This window comes from Agelaius phoeniceus, chromosome 3 (assembly GCF_051311805.1).
Source record: "Agelaius phoeniceus isolate bAgePho1 chromosome 3, bAgePho1.hap1, whole genome shotgun sequence".
Taxonomy (NCBI): Eukaryota; Metazoa; Chordata; class Aves; order Passeriformes; family Icteridae; genus Agelaius; species Agelaius phoeniceus.
Genome location: NC_135267.1, coordinates 110,994,366 through 111,008,819, shown reverse-complemented (window position 1 = coordinate 111,008,819; position 14,454 = coordinate 110,994,366). Strand labels below are relative to the sequence as shown.

Here is a 14,454-nt window from a genome sequence, read left to right as displayed (position 1 = left end):
AAACAAGAAATTTCTAAATCTGTCTTTGAGGAACTGAGAACTGCTGTTGCCTGAAGGGCATTGTGCATGGATTTCCTTTTTAAGGCACAGCCAGCTATTGCCAGGTACAGTTTATGTGTTATAGTATAATACACATTTTTAGAGATGTTCCTTTCTGCAGGATTCCCACTTGGGCTGAGGAAACACCTGCTGAAGCACTGAGTAGGGTCCTTATCACCAGGGCTCATGCTTCAGAGATAATGTTGTGGCCCTATGAATCTGTACCATTGCCTCTGTACAAAATCTCCAGAGATTGAACTGAATTCAAGGGTGAGACTGTTGCAGGCCTTGTGAAATGAGTTACTCAATGTTTGTGACAGATTGCCTCTAGGTAAAAGCCAGTGAATTATTTTTGAAGGTCAAATAGTTTTCCACATTTCAGCTCTCCCAAGAGGAGGACTGATAAGGCCTCTTTTGAATACTCTGGATTGTAAAAGATGCAGCTGAGCTGTGTAAAGGAGAAATCAGCCCAGGTCATTATGAGGACTTGTTGATCTGTGAAAGGCCTGGGATACACAAGCTCCCAGAGAGGAGCAGAGTGGGTGTCTGAGGTCTGGACACACTGCCATGAGGGCAAGTAAGGCTGTGATTGAGATTTTTTTTGTTTGGATGTACACTTCAAACTGCTCTGAATTGAGTGAGGGCAGGACTTTGTGGAATGATGGATTTTAGAGTACCACAAACAATGCTGTCATGCTGGCCACTGCCAATAGGTGCTGCATCCATGGTAGGGAATGCTTGAAAAGCATGAGCTGAAATCACTAAAGCAGGACTAGCATCAGAAGATGTTGACTAATACTTGTGTTTATTTCTGGAAGATTTTTGAGAAAACCAAATGCTTGAAAAAACACCCACATTTGTGTACAGAATGATGCTGGTAACTGGGGAGAGGGAGTGGTGGTATATGGAACTAGGAAAAGCCCCTTGGCAAAGCAGTTAGTAAATATTCAAGAAAAGGACAGAAAAGACAGAAGAAGCAGAATTGGCTGTGCATCAGCTATCCTGTGTAAGAATGACACATTACTTCAGCCATGTTTTTACAAATCAAGCTGTTCTGTGAGGAATTTAGCTTTTTTTGGTTAAAGGTTAATCCCCAAATGCTTTACTGAAATAAATGATAAAGTTAAAATAAGAAATTGGGTTGAGAGCATGGGGAATCACGTATTGTGTATGTTTTCACTGTGAGTGTTGCAAAGAGGTGAGAAACATTTCAGGAAGGGAGATACTGCCTTTTTCCAACAGTTGGTGGGTAGAGTAAGTTTTTGGTATTATCATAGGTGATACAGTCAGTTCATGGATATCCAGAAGAAAAGCAAGGGAACAATATTGTCTAAAATTCCTCTGTACTTTTCTGGTAGAATTGAAAATCACAATCCCTCTTAAACAGTGCAACTTTATTGTTTTCTGTTTAGGTGTCACACCAACCTTAAGGGACTTATGAATGAGCTGCTGCTCTTTCCAGAACTTGTGATCAGAATCTTACAAGTTACTAGAGCTCAGCAGAGTTTGGGATAGGGAAGGTTGGCCATTGGCCCATACTGCAGACTGGTTTGGGTACAGCCTGACCTCTGAGTGCAGTAGCTCCTGGTTGGTGTGGACTGCAGGCTGTTGCCAACAGTTAGGATTTCTGGGACAGTTTCTGGAATAGCCACATAGGGAAACACAGCTCCAGGTAGGTCCCTCACAATGTCCTGCACTAGCAATCCACACAGAGCAGCTGGGGAGCCAGTCAGGGAATAACTCTTCTAGAGAGTCTCTGAACCTTCAGATAAACACCATGTGTAGTTTTCTGCTGTGAGGGTGGTCATGTGCTGGAACAGAGAGATGGCTGGAGATACTGAAAACCCAGCTGGATGTGACCATGGACAACCTGCTCTAGCTGTCTCTGCTTGAGCACGGCCATGGACTGGATGATATCAACAGGTCCCTTCCAACACAAATGAGATACTGGAGCTTGGCTGTGTGAGATCACTGCCATGTCAGTATCTCTAACCTGCTCTGTAGAGTAATTTTTTTCTGCTCATACTTGATTTGAATTTTCTGGATGTATAGTGAGTTTTCTGCATCTCTTAGATATATTAATATGTTTCCCAAAGGCAAAATTCTTTCTAACTTGCATTGTTACTTGCAAGGATCATAAGTTGTCTTCTGACCAAACTTCCAAATCTGTTCACTGTCTTGGGTCTGTGAAACACCAGCAATGGTGCACTTTTATGCTTTGGATGAAACACAATTGAGAAGTGAGCTTATGGAGTTTCTTGTTCCAGCAGGTGATAAGCTGAAACTCTCAGTTTCCTGTTGTTGCACCTTTACCCAAGAAGTTTTTAGCAGCATTTGTGTTTTTTTCTTGCCTTCCATAGACTTTATTAGTCAAAATCAAAACCTGATCCCACAAAGTTGCTTCAGAATATTTCCTTGTCCAGGCTGGACTTGCAGGGCTCAGGATATTCTGTCTGGTGCTACTCTATCTGACCACTTCTAATCAGAGCACCACAAGATAGCTTTTTATTTTAATCCTTGTGGAGCAGTGTTTGCCTTACATTGTCTTGTTGCTCCTAGAGAAGCTAGTAGAGAATTACACTACTAGGGTTGAAAATCTTACCAATAACAAATTCAGAAACTGTTTCAGGGACAGTTAGGGCACATCTGCACAGTGAATTTGTGCATGAATACAGCTTCTTTGTCAGAATACTATTTTTGTGCCAAGCCCTCATTTTATTCCCTTAACCACTACTGCAAAACTAGCTTTAAGTGAGGGGTGTGTGTGTGTGATTGTACCATTTGCACACAATCTTAACATAATGGGATTTTCTACTTTGCAGTCAAGCACTTTGAAACCAAGCCTAAGCTGCAGTGACAAAACCCTTCCTGCAGATTGTCTCCAGCAGGGAAAGTTGCTGGTGCAGTTGGACCTGCCAGTGTTTTGCTGTGCAGACAAGCCTTTGGATCATATACATTAAAAAGTAAATGGAAATAAGATCTGTGTGGCTAAGTGAAGGAGTAACTTGAATACCCTGAGAGCAAGAACAGCTTTGGCTGGGTTTTCTGTGTTTGAGCCTCTGAAGCAATGTCTCCATTAGTGAGCAGTGCAGTACCTGCAGGTCAATGGGGAGCAGCAGTTGTTCATGCCTGTACATCTCCAGCAGATATGGCTTGGGGGTTTTACACTGTAAACTTCATGGCTTTATTGGGATTTTGCTTTGGGTTAGTTCTAATCTGCCCTCCTGTCTGAGGGTGCATTTGTTGGTTAGGCCTCTCATTTAGTATTTTGGGACTACTTGGTATGCTCCTGAAATAGAACTTCATGGTCTGTTTGCTCAGAGAAAACCTTACATGACCCAAAGCCACTCTGGGAGCACTGACACGTGGTAGTTGGGATGATTTAAGGTAATATGGGGGCTTTCTTTAAAACCTCATTGCTTCTGTAAACCAGGACTCTGAGGCTCCTGGTTTTTTGAATCATGAGGAGAAAAAATGTGATGGTTTCCTATCATTGAACATATGGAAGGGAGAGTACTATCACATCTGGATGAGCAGATGTTTTTCCATCTCCTCAATGATTTTCTAACCCTTTGAAATACAAATGGACAGTGATCTGCCTGCTCTCCCTGTGATTTTTTTCCCAGTGCTGGATTTACTGCAGAGCAATATTCAGGTGGCAAAGGAGCATCAGTACTACCTGGACTCAGTTTCCTGTCTCTGAGATCTTTGAGGTTAATCAAAATGCCACATCTCTGTGAGACCAGCTCTGGCATAGCTTTTGGGGTGCTTGGCTTGGGCTGTCCCTGTCAGTCTGCCTTTCTGACAGAAGCCTTAATTGCAGAAATTGTAAACCAGTATCCCTGATTAAATCCAGTGGGCTGCTACAGAGAGAGGTTTGGAAAGTATCTTAGGAGCCAAACCAGGAATTGTGTTCTCTCTAGATGCTCAGCTGGGGCTGTGTGAGGCTCAGAAGCAGATGCTTTGAATTGAAAGGCATTCTCCCTGTCCCTACCCACTTCTTGGTAGGTGTCTCTGGGAGCACCCTGGGGACCTGTGAGACCAAAACAGTGCTGCACAAGGATCTGTCACAAGGAGTGCAGTTTGTATATCTTCTGGTCCATAGGCTCTCTAAATATGGCCACAACATTCAGTCCCCTATGCTGAGATTCTCTTCGGAGCAGCCTAGCAGGTTGTAATTTAAAATGGCCAGATTATTTTTGTGCTGAGCAATGTTTTCTGTTCATCTGCAGTGGCAATGTTGCCCTGGTGTGAGGTTACAAGGCCTTGAGTATTTGCTTTTGATCTCTCTTGGCTGCCAGATATTGCTAAGCTCTCTTCAGTGTGTTGTTTTCTTTGTAAATGCCTTCTTTTCAGTGTAACCAGTTCCATTGTGTAGGACTCTGATTAATATTATTCTGCAGTGCAGAGATCTTCTGCATATTGAGTAGTTGTGCAAGATGCAGCCTGGTCACAGGCAGTGTAGTTTTTGAGTACCTGAATTTGTTACAGCAGATCCTGTACTGCTTGTTCCCTCTTTATTGCTGGGGTTGGACAGATAAGAGTTTCCTAGCAAAATAATGGAAGAAGAGGAACCTTGCTTTTCTTACTTGCTGGTCCTAGGGGTTTTTGTTCTTATTACAGGTGAGTTTTTTTGTGTTAAAGTGGTGCCTTAGTGCACCTTAATGCTCTATGATTCAGTTTCTTTTACTTTTGTAGACACAGTTTATATGTTTCTACAATATTTTTCTAGGTGGATGTAAGCAAGCTCTCTGCAAAGACTAGAAAGCAGAGTAAATTGCCCTTGTCAGGCTTTTAGGCCATCACAGGGTGGCAGATTCACAGACTTGCTGTAACTTCAGCCTCTCTACCCATCACTGCATTTTTCCATGTGGAAGTGTTTGAATGAGCTGGCATTTGTTACACATGATTTTTATGCTATGATGCCATTGGGTGGGGGAAGGTCATGGCAGGGCTGAAAAAGGATTTAAACCACATTTTTTTGAGATTGTGTTGAATTTTTGCTCCAGTAGTATTGTGTCTTGACCTGTGTGGGATCTATTATCAGTACTCCTCTTCAAGTAATGATAATTTAGTTTAGGGAAACAACTAGAGGAAATTGTGCTGTGCAAGGTCAGGTAGTTTTAACTTTAATTGATTAGGGGACAATGACCAACCTTTTGGATTTGTGCCTATTAGTTCACTGATTTTTTGCAGAAGCAATAGCAAGCTTAATCCAGTTGGTTAAATCCTAGCTGATTACTGTTGAGTAATGTAGTTATTTAAGCCTTACTTCCAGCAGAGAATTTGTCTTCTTTCATGTTCAAAACTTCTTTGTCCAGCTGAGTTGACAAGTCCCTGAAGTCTGGCTGGTTTGTCTGGCCAGAGATGAAACTTGGTAACTGCAGAGGAAAGAAGTCTATGTGAGCCAGCTCTGCCAAGCTAAAGGCAGCATTTTCAAGTAAAGTTAGATGATGAAAATAACTCTCATTTCATTTTCTAGTCCTGATGAATCCTCCATTTCTTTACAATATTTGCACAGAAGTTAATTCAATATCCCCACCATACAAAACCTGTGATAAGCTGATAAACCTTACACTGACAGGCAAATAAAGAAGAGTCTGCGTGTAAAATGTACACTATAATGTAAAGCATTGAGAAACAACTGCAGCTTTCCAAATACCAGTGAGAGCAGTTGTACAGCTACATGTCCATTGCTGTTCATATCATTGAGACACCAGCAGTGCCAAGTGCTCTAACAAGTTATGTTATGTTTAGTGACCTAAGCACTTGGGCTTTTCCCAGTGTGTGACACAGATCCAGAAGAAAATTTAGGCTCTCAGGGAAGACCTCTGGAGGTCTCTAGTACAACCTCATGCTCCAGGCAGAAAAGAAATAGATCTGGTTGCTCTGGCCTTTTGTCAGTGAAGTTTTGAATCCCACAGCCTCTTTGGGCCCCTGTTCCAGGGTTTCACCATCCTCATGGAGGAATAAAGAAATAGCATCTAATAGGAACTTCCCATATTGCAGCTCATGCCCAGTGCCTCTCTGTGCCTCTGTCATGGGTGGCTGGCACTAAGTGCCACACAGCTGTTCACTCAGCACCCCTGCCCCCATGGGATGGGGAGGAGGGCAAAAATATAAAAGCCATGGGCTGAGATAAGAACAGTTTATTAATTGAAATAAGAACAATAACAGTAGTAATGAAAAGGGAGATAAGAAAATGGAAGGGGGGAATAAAACCCAAGAAGTACAAGTGATGCACCACCCTCTGAGCAATGCCCAGCACATTCCCAAGCAGTGGCTCCTGGTGAATCAGCCCCAGTTTTTATACCCAGGATGACATCCCATAGTAAGCAGGATCCCTTTGGCCCATTCAGGTCAGCTGTTCCAGCTGTGCTCCTGCAAGGCCCCAGAAAACTCTCTCAATGAAGCTTTTAACAGAGCTCATGGTTGTTCATTTAGACACACAGGATAAACACCAACAAGATCTTCTCAAGAGGTCTGAACAACAATATAGCTTTACTGGTAGCTTTAGAAAATCAGAGAACTTTGGCAAAAGGCTAGGAGCAGCATTCAATCAACACAAAACACTTCTCAAAGCATTGACTTAGCTCACTCAACTTCACAAACTCGAAGCCCATTTGATTTTAAGTTACTGAGAAAGAGGGAATTAGAAGAAGGAGAAGGGCAGAAATGATACAGAGAAGGACACATACAGCTACCAGCTCCTGGGTTCCACCAATGTTCATCTGATAGAAACTCCAAGAGGAGGTGGGGTCAAGATGTGCTTTGGCCTTAAATAGCTCTTGGCCTTCCTGGGCCCTTCTCCCAGGTGTGACTTCTGGTCACTTGGCCCCTCAGGAGCTGGGTTAGGGGCTCCAGGGATGGGTGTGGGGCATTTCCTCCAGTGTGACAATTGGCAGCTCTGTCAGGCTGGTATGCTGGCTCTAGGGGTGCACTGCCAGGCCAAGGCCCAACCTGCCCTGCCCCACACACGTGCGCCCTAAAATATCTCGAGACATCAACCTTTGCAGTGTCTCACAGCTCCCTCCTGGCTTCTTGTGCAGCTCCTGACTGGCAGAGCAGGGGAACACTGAAAAGCCCTTGACTTAGGGTAGGAACTAAGCAACAGCCTAAACACTCATGTGTTATCAACACTGTTCTCATCCTAAATACAACACACAGCACTGTAACAGCTACTAGGAGTAAAATGAACTCCAGCCCAGATGAAACCAGGACAAGTTCTGAGGAAATTCAGGCTTCATCTTCTTGGCATTTTTGTGTTAGGTGGTTTGGACCAGCAGAGTTTCCCTTCTGCTGCCTTCCTAAAGGCTGAACAAACCCAGTTCTCTGGCACTTTCTGTTAATGTTACATTTTCCTTTCCTTGCCACCATCCTGGTGGCCCTGCTGAACTCGTGATGTTGGTATTGTGCAGGAGAAAATGCAAGAATTGGTAAGGTAACAGTAAAAAGAGTAACAATTGCTATGAGATTTATGATAATTCATGCAGCAGAAGTTACTTCAGTGTTTTGGGTGAACTGATAGGAATGAGACAGATACTCCATGGAGGTGAATCACAGAATTTTAGCATAAAATTAAAAGATTACATTTTTAAACTTCTTTGTGGAGAAGAGTGGTTACTGATTTTCTGGTGAAAACACAGGAAATATGGAGTCTCTTACAAAAAAAAACCAACTTCAAGTTGCAACAATAATGTCACATATTTCCTTCTTAGCATTTATTTGATTCGTTTCATTGCTGCATTGAAAATACATTAGGGATATTTAAGAACTTAAATGAGTAGAAGATTGGAATGAATATTGGTGTCCACCAGTTTGAAATTGATCCTTGTGAAAAAATAGACTCAAAAAAGGATCATAATTTAGGTTCTTTTAGGGCCTGTGTAATGAAAGCTTTTCATGTAATGAAAATTTTAAAGTATTCAAATGGGGACTTTAATCATATCTCTACAAGGTGATGAATATCTCTCCAAGGGTTGAAGGGGTTCTTATACATGAGAACATAATTATTAACTGTCATTTTTAAGTTTCTTCAGAAAAGGAATGGTGAAGACCATTTCAGTGACTGAAATCTTTCTTACCCCATATTATATGGGACATTATTATATTCATTGTAGTTAAAAGACTGCAGTAGAAAGAATATTTTTCTATGGCTGAACATTAAAATTTTGCCTTAACTAAATGCTTGTGAACCAAATAAAACACTTTGAAACTTTTCTCAAGTCAGTGCTTATGAACATTGGGCTGAAGTATTCCTCCAGTGTTAGGTAATTAACTGGCCAAAACTCTTTATAATCTATTGCCCTGTTTTTTGCTTTGTTTTAGTACCAAACAAAAGCAGATACAGAGCATATTTTCTATGGTATAACTTGTGACCCTCTGGAATATCTGGGTGATTGTTGAGCAGGGCAGTCTAGTAAAGGAGCAAGTGTCATCTGGCAGTTAGTGCAGTCAAATGGTTGTGATGCTTCCCATACCAAGTACACCTTGGGAAAAAAAAATACATTCCCCCCCTCCCTTCTTTCTTTTCTGGGTTCAAATATGCTTTGCTGCTCTCTTCTATGATCTCCATGCTCGAGGAGGGCATGTGTCAGAAGAGAGGCTATTTCCTGCTGCCTTAAAGGGAATTCATGGATGGAATGACAATTCCAGCATCCTGTCTGCACAGGAGGTAATTAACATGATTGTTCTTGTGTGCTTCATAATTCTGATCAGCCTCAGGACTGAGCTGCAGGAATCCCAAAATCACACCTGACTGTCAGCCTCCATCTGCTACTTCAGCATGGCATGAACTGCTCCAGGAGAGCAAACAGTTGTAATCTGGTGCCTCCTTTAGATGACAAATGAGTGAAAGCCTCTGGAACCCAGAGGCTTTGGTGCTGCAGGCATTCATCCATCCTGTAGGACTGGCTGGCTGTGCATGCAGCACTTCTAAATGTGGCCTGCCTTTCCCACACTCTCTTATATTCTTTTTGTTTCATGCAGAAATGGGCATAGTTTTCCTTCACCTCCTTTCTTCTATTTTCCTGGTGTTGCTTGTGTTGCAAGATAGTGCATGGCAGAGCTGTTCCAGGCAGAGCCTAAATTCCCAAGACCAACTGGTTTGAGCCTGTTTTAGACTGGAAAGGAGGATTCAGTATAAAATCATGTCAGTTTGGGGATGCAGGTAATCAAGAATTGTCAGTCCATTCATCATTTTCAAAAATTGTAGTAGGCAGAAACACGTTATCATCCTAAACAAGCAAAAAATTCTTAAAAATAATAAAAACTAAAATGCTTTTTCTTTCTGTAAAATGTTGTGATACAGAAAATAGCAGTTTTATGGAGGAAACTGATTTAAAAGAATTTTTAGAAATTAGCAAGGATATTTCTTAAGTCATACTGCTGGACACTACCTCTCTGGTTTCACTGAAATTAGTGATTTAGGTGGGCAGGTTCTCCCTGGCAGAGGGTTGGTTTTTAATGCTTATCTGTAGTTTTGCAGCAGCAAAAAGCACGTGGTGTCCGTGCTTTGCAATTATTTAAAAAAATAAAAGCAAGTAAAAAAAAAAAAAAGAGTAATTTACCCTTTTCACCACACAATAGCTCTCATTGTCACTAGAAACAGTCACTGTGTTTTGGCTTGTGCCTCAATATCCATCCCCTGGTGCTCTGAAAGGCGAACAAAGCAAGTGGGACTCAGTGTAAATCGGTGAATCATGGCTGGGGTAAGTGTGGGCTTGCTCCTGTCCATCCTCTCTGCCACCTGTGTGGGTGGCCAGTTTGCTGAAGCGCAGGAGTGTCATGAGATCCTAAAAAAACAGAACTGATTCTTTCTGAGGTTGACTTTGTAGTGACAGCTCTGGCTCTGAGGGTCTCTTCACACTGGCAGGCAGCACGGCCAGCCCTACTGGGACATGTGGCACAAAGGTGGGTGGGACAGCTGAGGCTTCCTGGTCGTTCCTTCTTGGCAATACCCACACCAGGATGCGTTCTAGATCCACACAGTATCTCAAGGGGTTTCCTCAGGAAACCAAAAACCTGTCAAAATCAACACTGAATTTGCAATGAGCTTGTCAACAGCAGAAAACCAGTGGCACCCAGTATCTGTAGCCACCCTCAGGCTGGTATGTGAGAAACAGGGTCAAGGAAGAGCATGTGCCCAGTAGGAGCAAGGCCAGGTGACATGGGGAAAATACAGACATGCTGCTTGCCACTGCAGGGAGAAAATTCATGCAGACAAAGCTCAGCTGGAGTTAAAGCTGGCCAGAATTGCCGGGGACAATGAAAAGGATTTTTTTTCAAATATCTTCATGGAAATAGGCAGTGTAGAAATAACATCAGCCCCTTGCAGGATGGGGATGGTCACCTCACAGAGACAGGGACAAGGCAGAGGTGTTTAACACATTCTTTGCCTCTGTCTTCAACACGGCTGATGGACTAAGGGGGTCTCAGTGCCCTGAGCTTGGAGGATCTTGACTGTGAGAATGATCAATTCCCAGTTGACCCTGAAATTGTGCAGAGTCTGCTGCTCCAGCTGGGTCCCTACAAATCTGTGAAGGAATTCAGCCAAGAATCCTCAAAGACCTGGCTGATGTCATTGCAAACCCTCTCTCAATGATTTTTGAGTGGTCTTGGGAGTCCAGAGAGGTCCCAGCTGACTGGAAGCTGGTGAATGTTGTCCTGATTTTCAGGAAGGGAAAGAAGGAGGACCCCAGAAACTACAGGCCTGTCAGTCTCAGTTCAGTGCCTGGTGAAGTTACTGAGAAGGTGATTCCAGGAGGCACTGAAAAACAGCTGGGGCAACCCTGGATGCTCAGACTGGGGAATGAAATGCTGGAAAGCAGTGCCATGGAAAGGGGCCTGGGGATCCTGGTCCATGGCAAGTTGAACATGGGTCAGCAGTGCCCTGGCAGCCAGGAGGGACAACCTGTCCTGGGGGCATCAGGCACAGCATGGTGTCTTAGTTTGGAAAGACAGGTGTCTGCTAAGGAAGGCAGGAGCCTCCCCTGAAATGGAAAATATAAACCCCCTCCCTTTGAATTGCTATAAATTTTAAATGAAGGGGGCTCTCTGGCAAAAATATGGGAGCAGGAATAACAGCTCTTTATTAGGGAAGAAAATAAAAAGATAAAATAAACAATGCAGTAAACCAAACCAACACTGACAGAGTCAGAATATGACCTGACACCCTGTGGGTCAGGGTGTTGGTAGCAGTCCCATTGGAAATGTGTCTGCAGCCCTCCTGGAGTGTCAGGGGTGGTTCTGCTGGAGCAGGGATCCTGTAGAAAAGGTGTAGTCTTCCTCTGAAGATCCAGTGGAAGAAGAGGCAGCTGGTCCTCTGGGAAATCCAGTGGAGAAGCCGTGCTGGTGTTCCAGAATCTCCAGAATCCCCAGATTATATCCAGGTAGGAACACTTGGCTCCTCCCTCTGGGCAGAGCATCTCCCAATGCGATGCTGTAGTTCTTATCAGTCATGTAGTGACATTCAATAGCTGTTATCAGCAGATGTCTCCCGGACAGAGGAGGAATTGAGAATCTGACTCCATGTTCTCAGAAGGCTAATTTATTATTTTATGGAATATATTAAAGAATGCTATACTAAGCTATACTAAGGAATAGAGAAAGGATACTTACAAAAGGCTTAACAAGATACTAATGAAAAAATCATGACTCTCTCCAGAGCCTCGACACAGCCTGACTGTGATTGGTCATTTAAGTTAAAACAATTCACATGTTGGATAAACAATCTCCAACCATATTCCAAAGCAGCAAAACACAGGAGAAGCAAATGTGATAATATTGTTTTTGTTTCTCTCTGAGGCTTCTCAGCTTCCCAGGGGAAGAATCCTGGGCAAGGGGATTTTTCAGAAAAATATGATGGTGACCAGGGAATTCATGCCTCATCCTTCCCCTTCCGAGAATCCAGAGAGCAAACCATCCCAAATCCATTACAGGTCAGGGTCTGAAACCACAGCCTCTGCTCCCCCCCTGAGGACCAGCTGAGTAATGTGGGCTGGCTGAGTTAGTTTGATTTTGCCTGCATAGGTGTAGTTTGTACTAACATCATGCCAGAACTTGACACTGAATGGCCCCAATTTTTTTTCTTTCTGTTGTTTTATGAAATTGCTTTTATGTTTCAGTGGAGTATTTCCATAAACATCTTTGTTTTTCAGTTGTCTCTGACTATAAAAATCAGGGTTTGCTCATGTTGAGGTAGCATTAGATTAGCTGTTTCAGGGTAAGCAGTGCTAGTAGGTAAGTGTGGTGGTGGTGGTGTGTACAAGTCAGCTTGTACTGAGTAAAGTTGGTGTAATGAACTGAGCTCAGTTTTTTATGCATAATTCCTTACCTGATACCATTTTATGGGTACCAGCCCTGAATCAGAAACCATTTCTCTAAACATCATGATCACAGGGTTGTTATCTTGTGTTCTATTCTGTTCATTTCTGTTTCTTTTCAGGGAAGGATCATGTTTGCAGATTTATTGGCTGTGGAAGAAATGAAAAGTTTAATTATGTGGTCATGCAGCTTCAGGTGAGTTCTGTCCTTTGCCTCTCCTGTCTGTCCAATAGAGATTGCATCACTGGGAAGGATTTACACTGAGGGAATAAGGCCAAGCACTGGTGTAAAGACTTGGTTGTACACAGAAAGAGGGTGGAATGGAAGAGGGTGAGAAGGGCTGGTGCTGCTCTTGATATCCCTTGGGATGGCTCCAGTCGTCAAGATGTGCTAAAATATTTCATAGCTCTGCTTTTCTGTTTAAGATGGCTTTCTGTCAATTTTCTGGGGAAAGCACTCAATTCAGAATGCTCACAGGAGCAACCCACAGCATTGTGCAGCAGTGGCAGCTCTTTGGAATACCTCCTGCTGAGCTGTGATGCTGCATTCAAAATATGCCTGGTATCAGAGCTCAGAGTGAGCCGTGGTGTCACAGCAGCAGCACAGTTTCTCTGTGAAAGGCCGTGATCTCTGGCTCCCCTCTCTCTCCCAAGCTCAGCAGTAACTCAGCTTCTGCTGTGGAAGTGTTTACTCCTGTTTGAACACTGCTGATATCAAGTCAATAAGGACAAATACTTGGGTAGCTACCACATGGTGACTGCACTGCTAGGCAGTAGGTGAAGCAAAACAGGTACCAGCAAATCCCAGTATTTCTTTAAAATAATCTTCTGATTCTTTTGTAGTTCTGCTTTGCAAGGCAGTTGTATAAAACCAGTAAACTCCTGGTGCTTGATTTTGCCTTTTAGGCACCATTGGCATCCCAACTGCTGTTATGGATAGAAAAAACCCTTTACTTTCTAAACAACCCTGGCTACTGCTGCTGCTGCAGTGTGAGCATGAATATGATTCATGAAAGGGCTAGCCTGGAGCTCATGGAAGAACAAGGCTTCTACCCTCCCAATCCTGTCCTTACCAAGCCTGATAAAAGAGACTTTATCTTGGAAAGAAATTTCTCTGCATGGATTCTCTTACTTTCTAATTTGTTCTTGACTATGTAACCGAGCTCGTAGAGTAGGCAGAGCTAAAAATAATTTCATTATTTGCAGATGTTGATACATAAGGCACTAGCTAGTTCTGCACCATCACTGTTCAGGCTAAAATTCTCCTTCAACTTCAAGACCAGCTGAGACATGGTTTATCACGTGTCACTCTGAATGTTGTGTACTGCAGTTCTCCCTTCAGTCACCAGGACTGAGGCTTCCACTCCCAAGCTTTGCAACTCATTGCATCTGCACTGGTCCATAATCAGCCTGAGTGTTTATGTGGAAAATAATGCTCATTTTGTGTCTTTTCCTGGTAGCAATAGCAGGTGGGGAAACTTACAGCACATTTCAGTGTGCAGCGCTGAAAAAATGAGCCTTGCTTTCCTTATCATCATTGGATAAGAGAGCTGGTGTTCAAGGAGCAGCTTTACAGTGGAAAGCAAGATCTGCTGTCAGTTCAATAACTTGGATGTTTCAGAATAGCAGTGACAAAGCTGTGCTGCCTCTAGTAAAGTGTCACAGAAATTCAAGAAGATAACCACTAGAGAGGTGGTTTAGTTTGATTTTGTTCATGATAAGGAGCAAACCTGGGTGGTGTGCCATGGCTTGGCTGTATCTATGAGCTGGCCTGTGTCAGGTGTGATTCTTCAAGGGTCCAGAGCCTGAAGTGAAACATGGCTCAAAACAATTTGAGAGACTTGTCATATGCTACATGAGCCAGCTAGCACCTTGATGTCTGTACATAACTTCAGAACTGGAAATAAGTGGATGAAGAGATGGCATTTGGAGAGCAATCTCTGTTTTCTTCTCAGCTGTTTGGATTTTTTTATATATTTGCTGTTGGGAATTTTGCTTGAATTCATGTGGACTTGTATTACAAGCATATGTCTTCTGTAGATGCTAGATATCTTCTGTATATGTCTTTACAGAAGCAGAATCAAGAGATTCT

At 43.0% G+C, this 14,454-nt stretch overlaps 1 protein-coding gene across 3 annotated transcripts in view; it reads left to right on the top strand.

The window, feature by feature from the left end:
- TTBK1 (tau tubulin kinase 1) overlaps positions 1 to 14,454 on the top strand; it is a 104,578-nt gene that overhangs the window by 24,627 nt on the left and 65,497 nt on the right. For all 3 annotated transcript variants that reach the window (XM_077176163.1, XM_054629595.2, XM_077176164.1), the window contains one exon: positions 12,485 to 12,558. In XM_077176163.1, the coding sequence (XP_077032278.1) occupies positions 12,485 to 12,558 (74 nt within the window). The remainder of the gene's footprint in view (positions 1 to 12,484; positions 12,559 to 14,454) is intronic.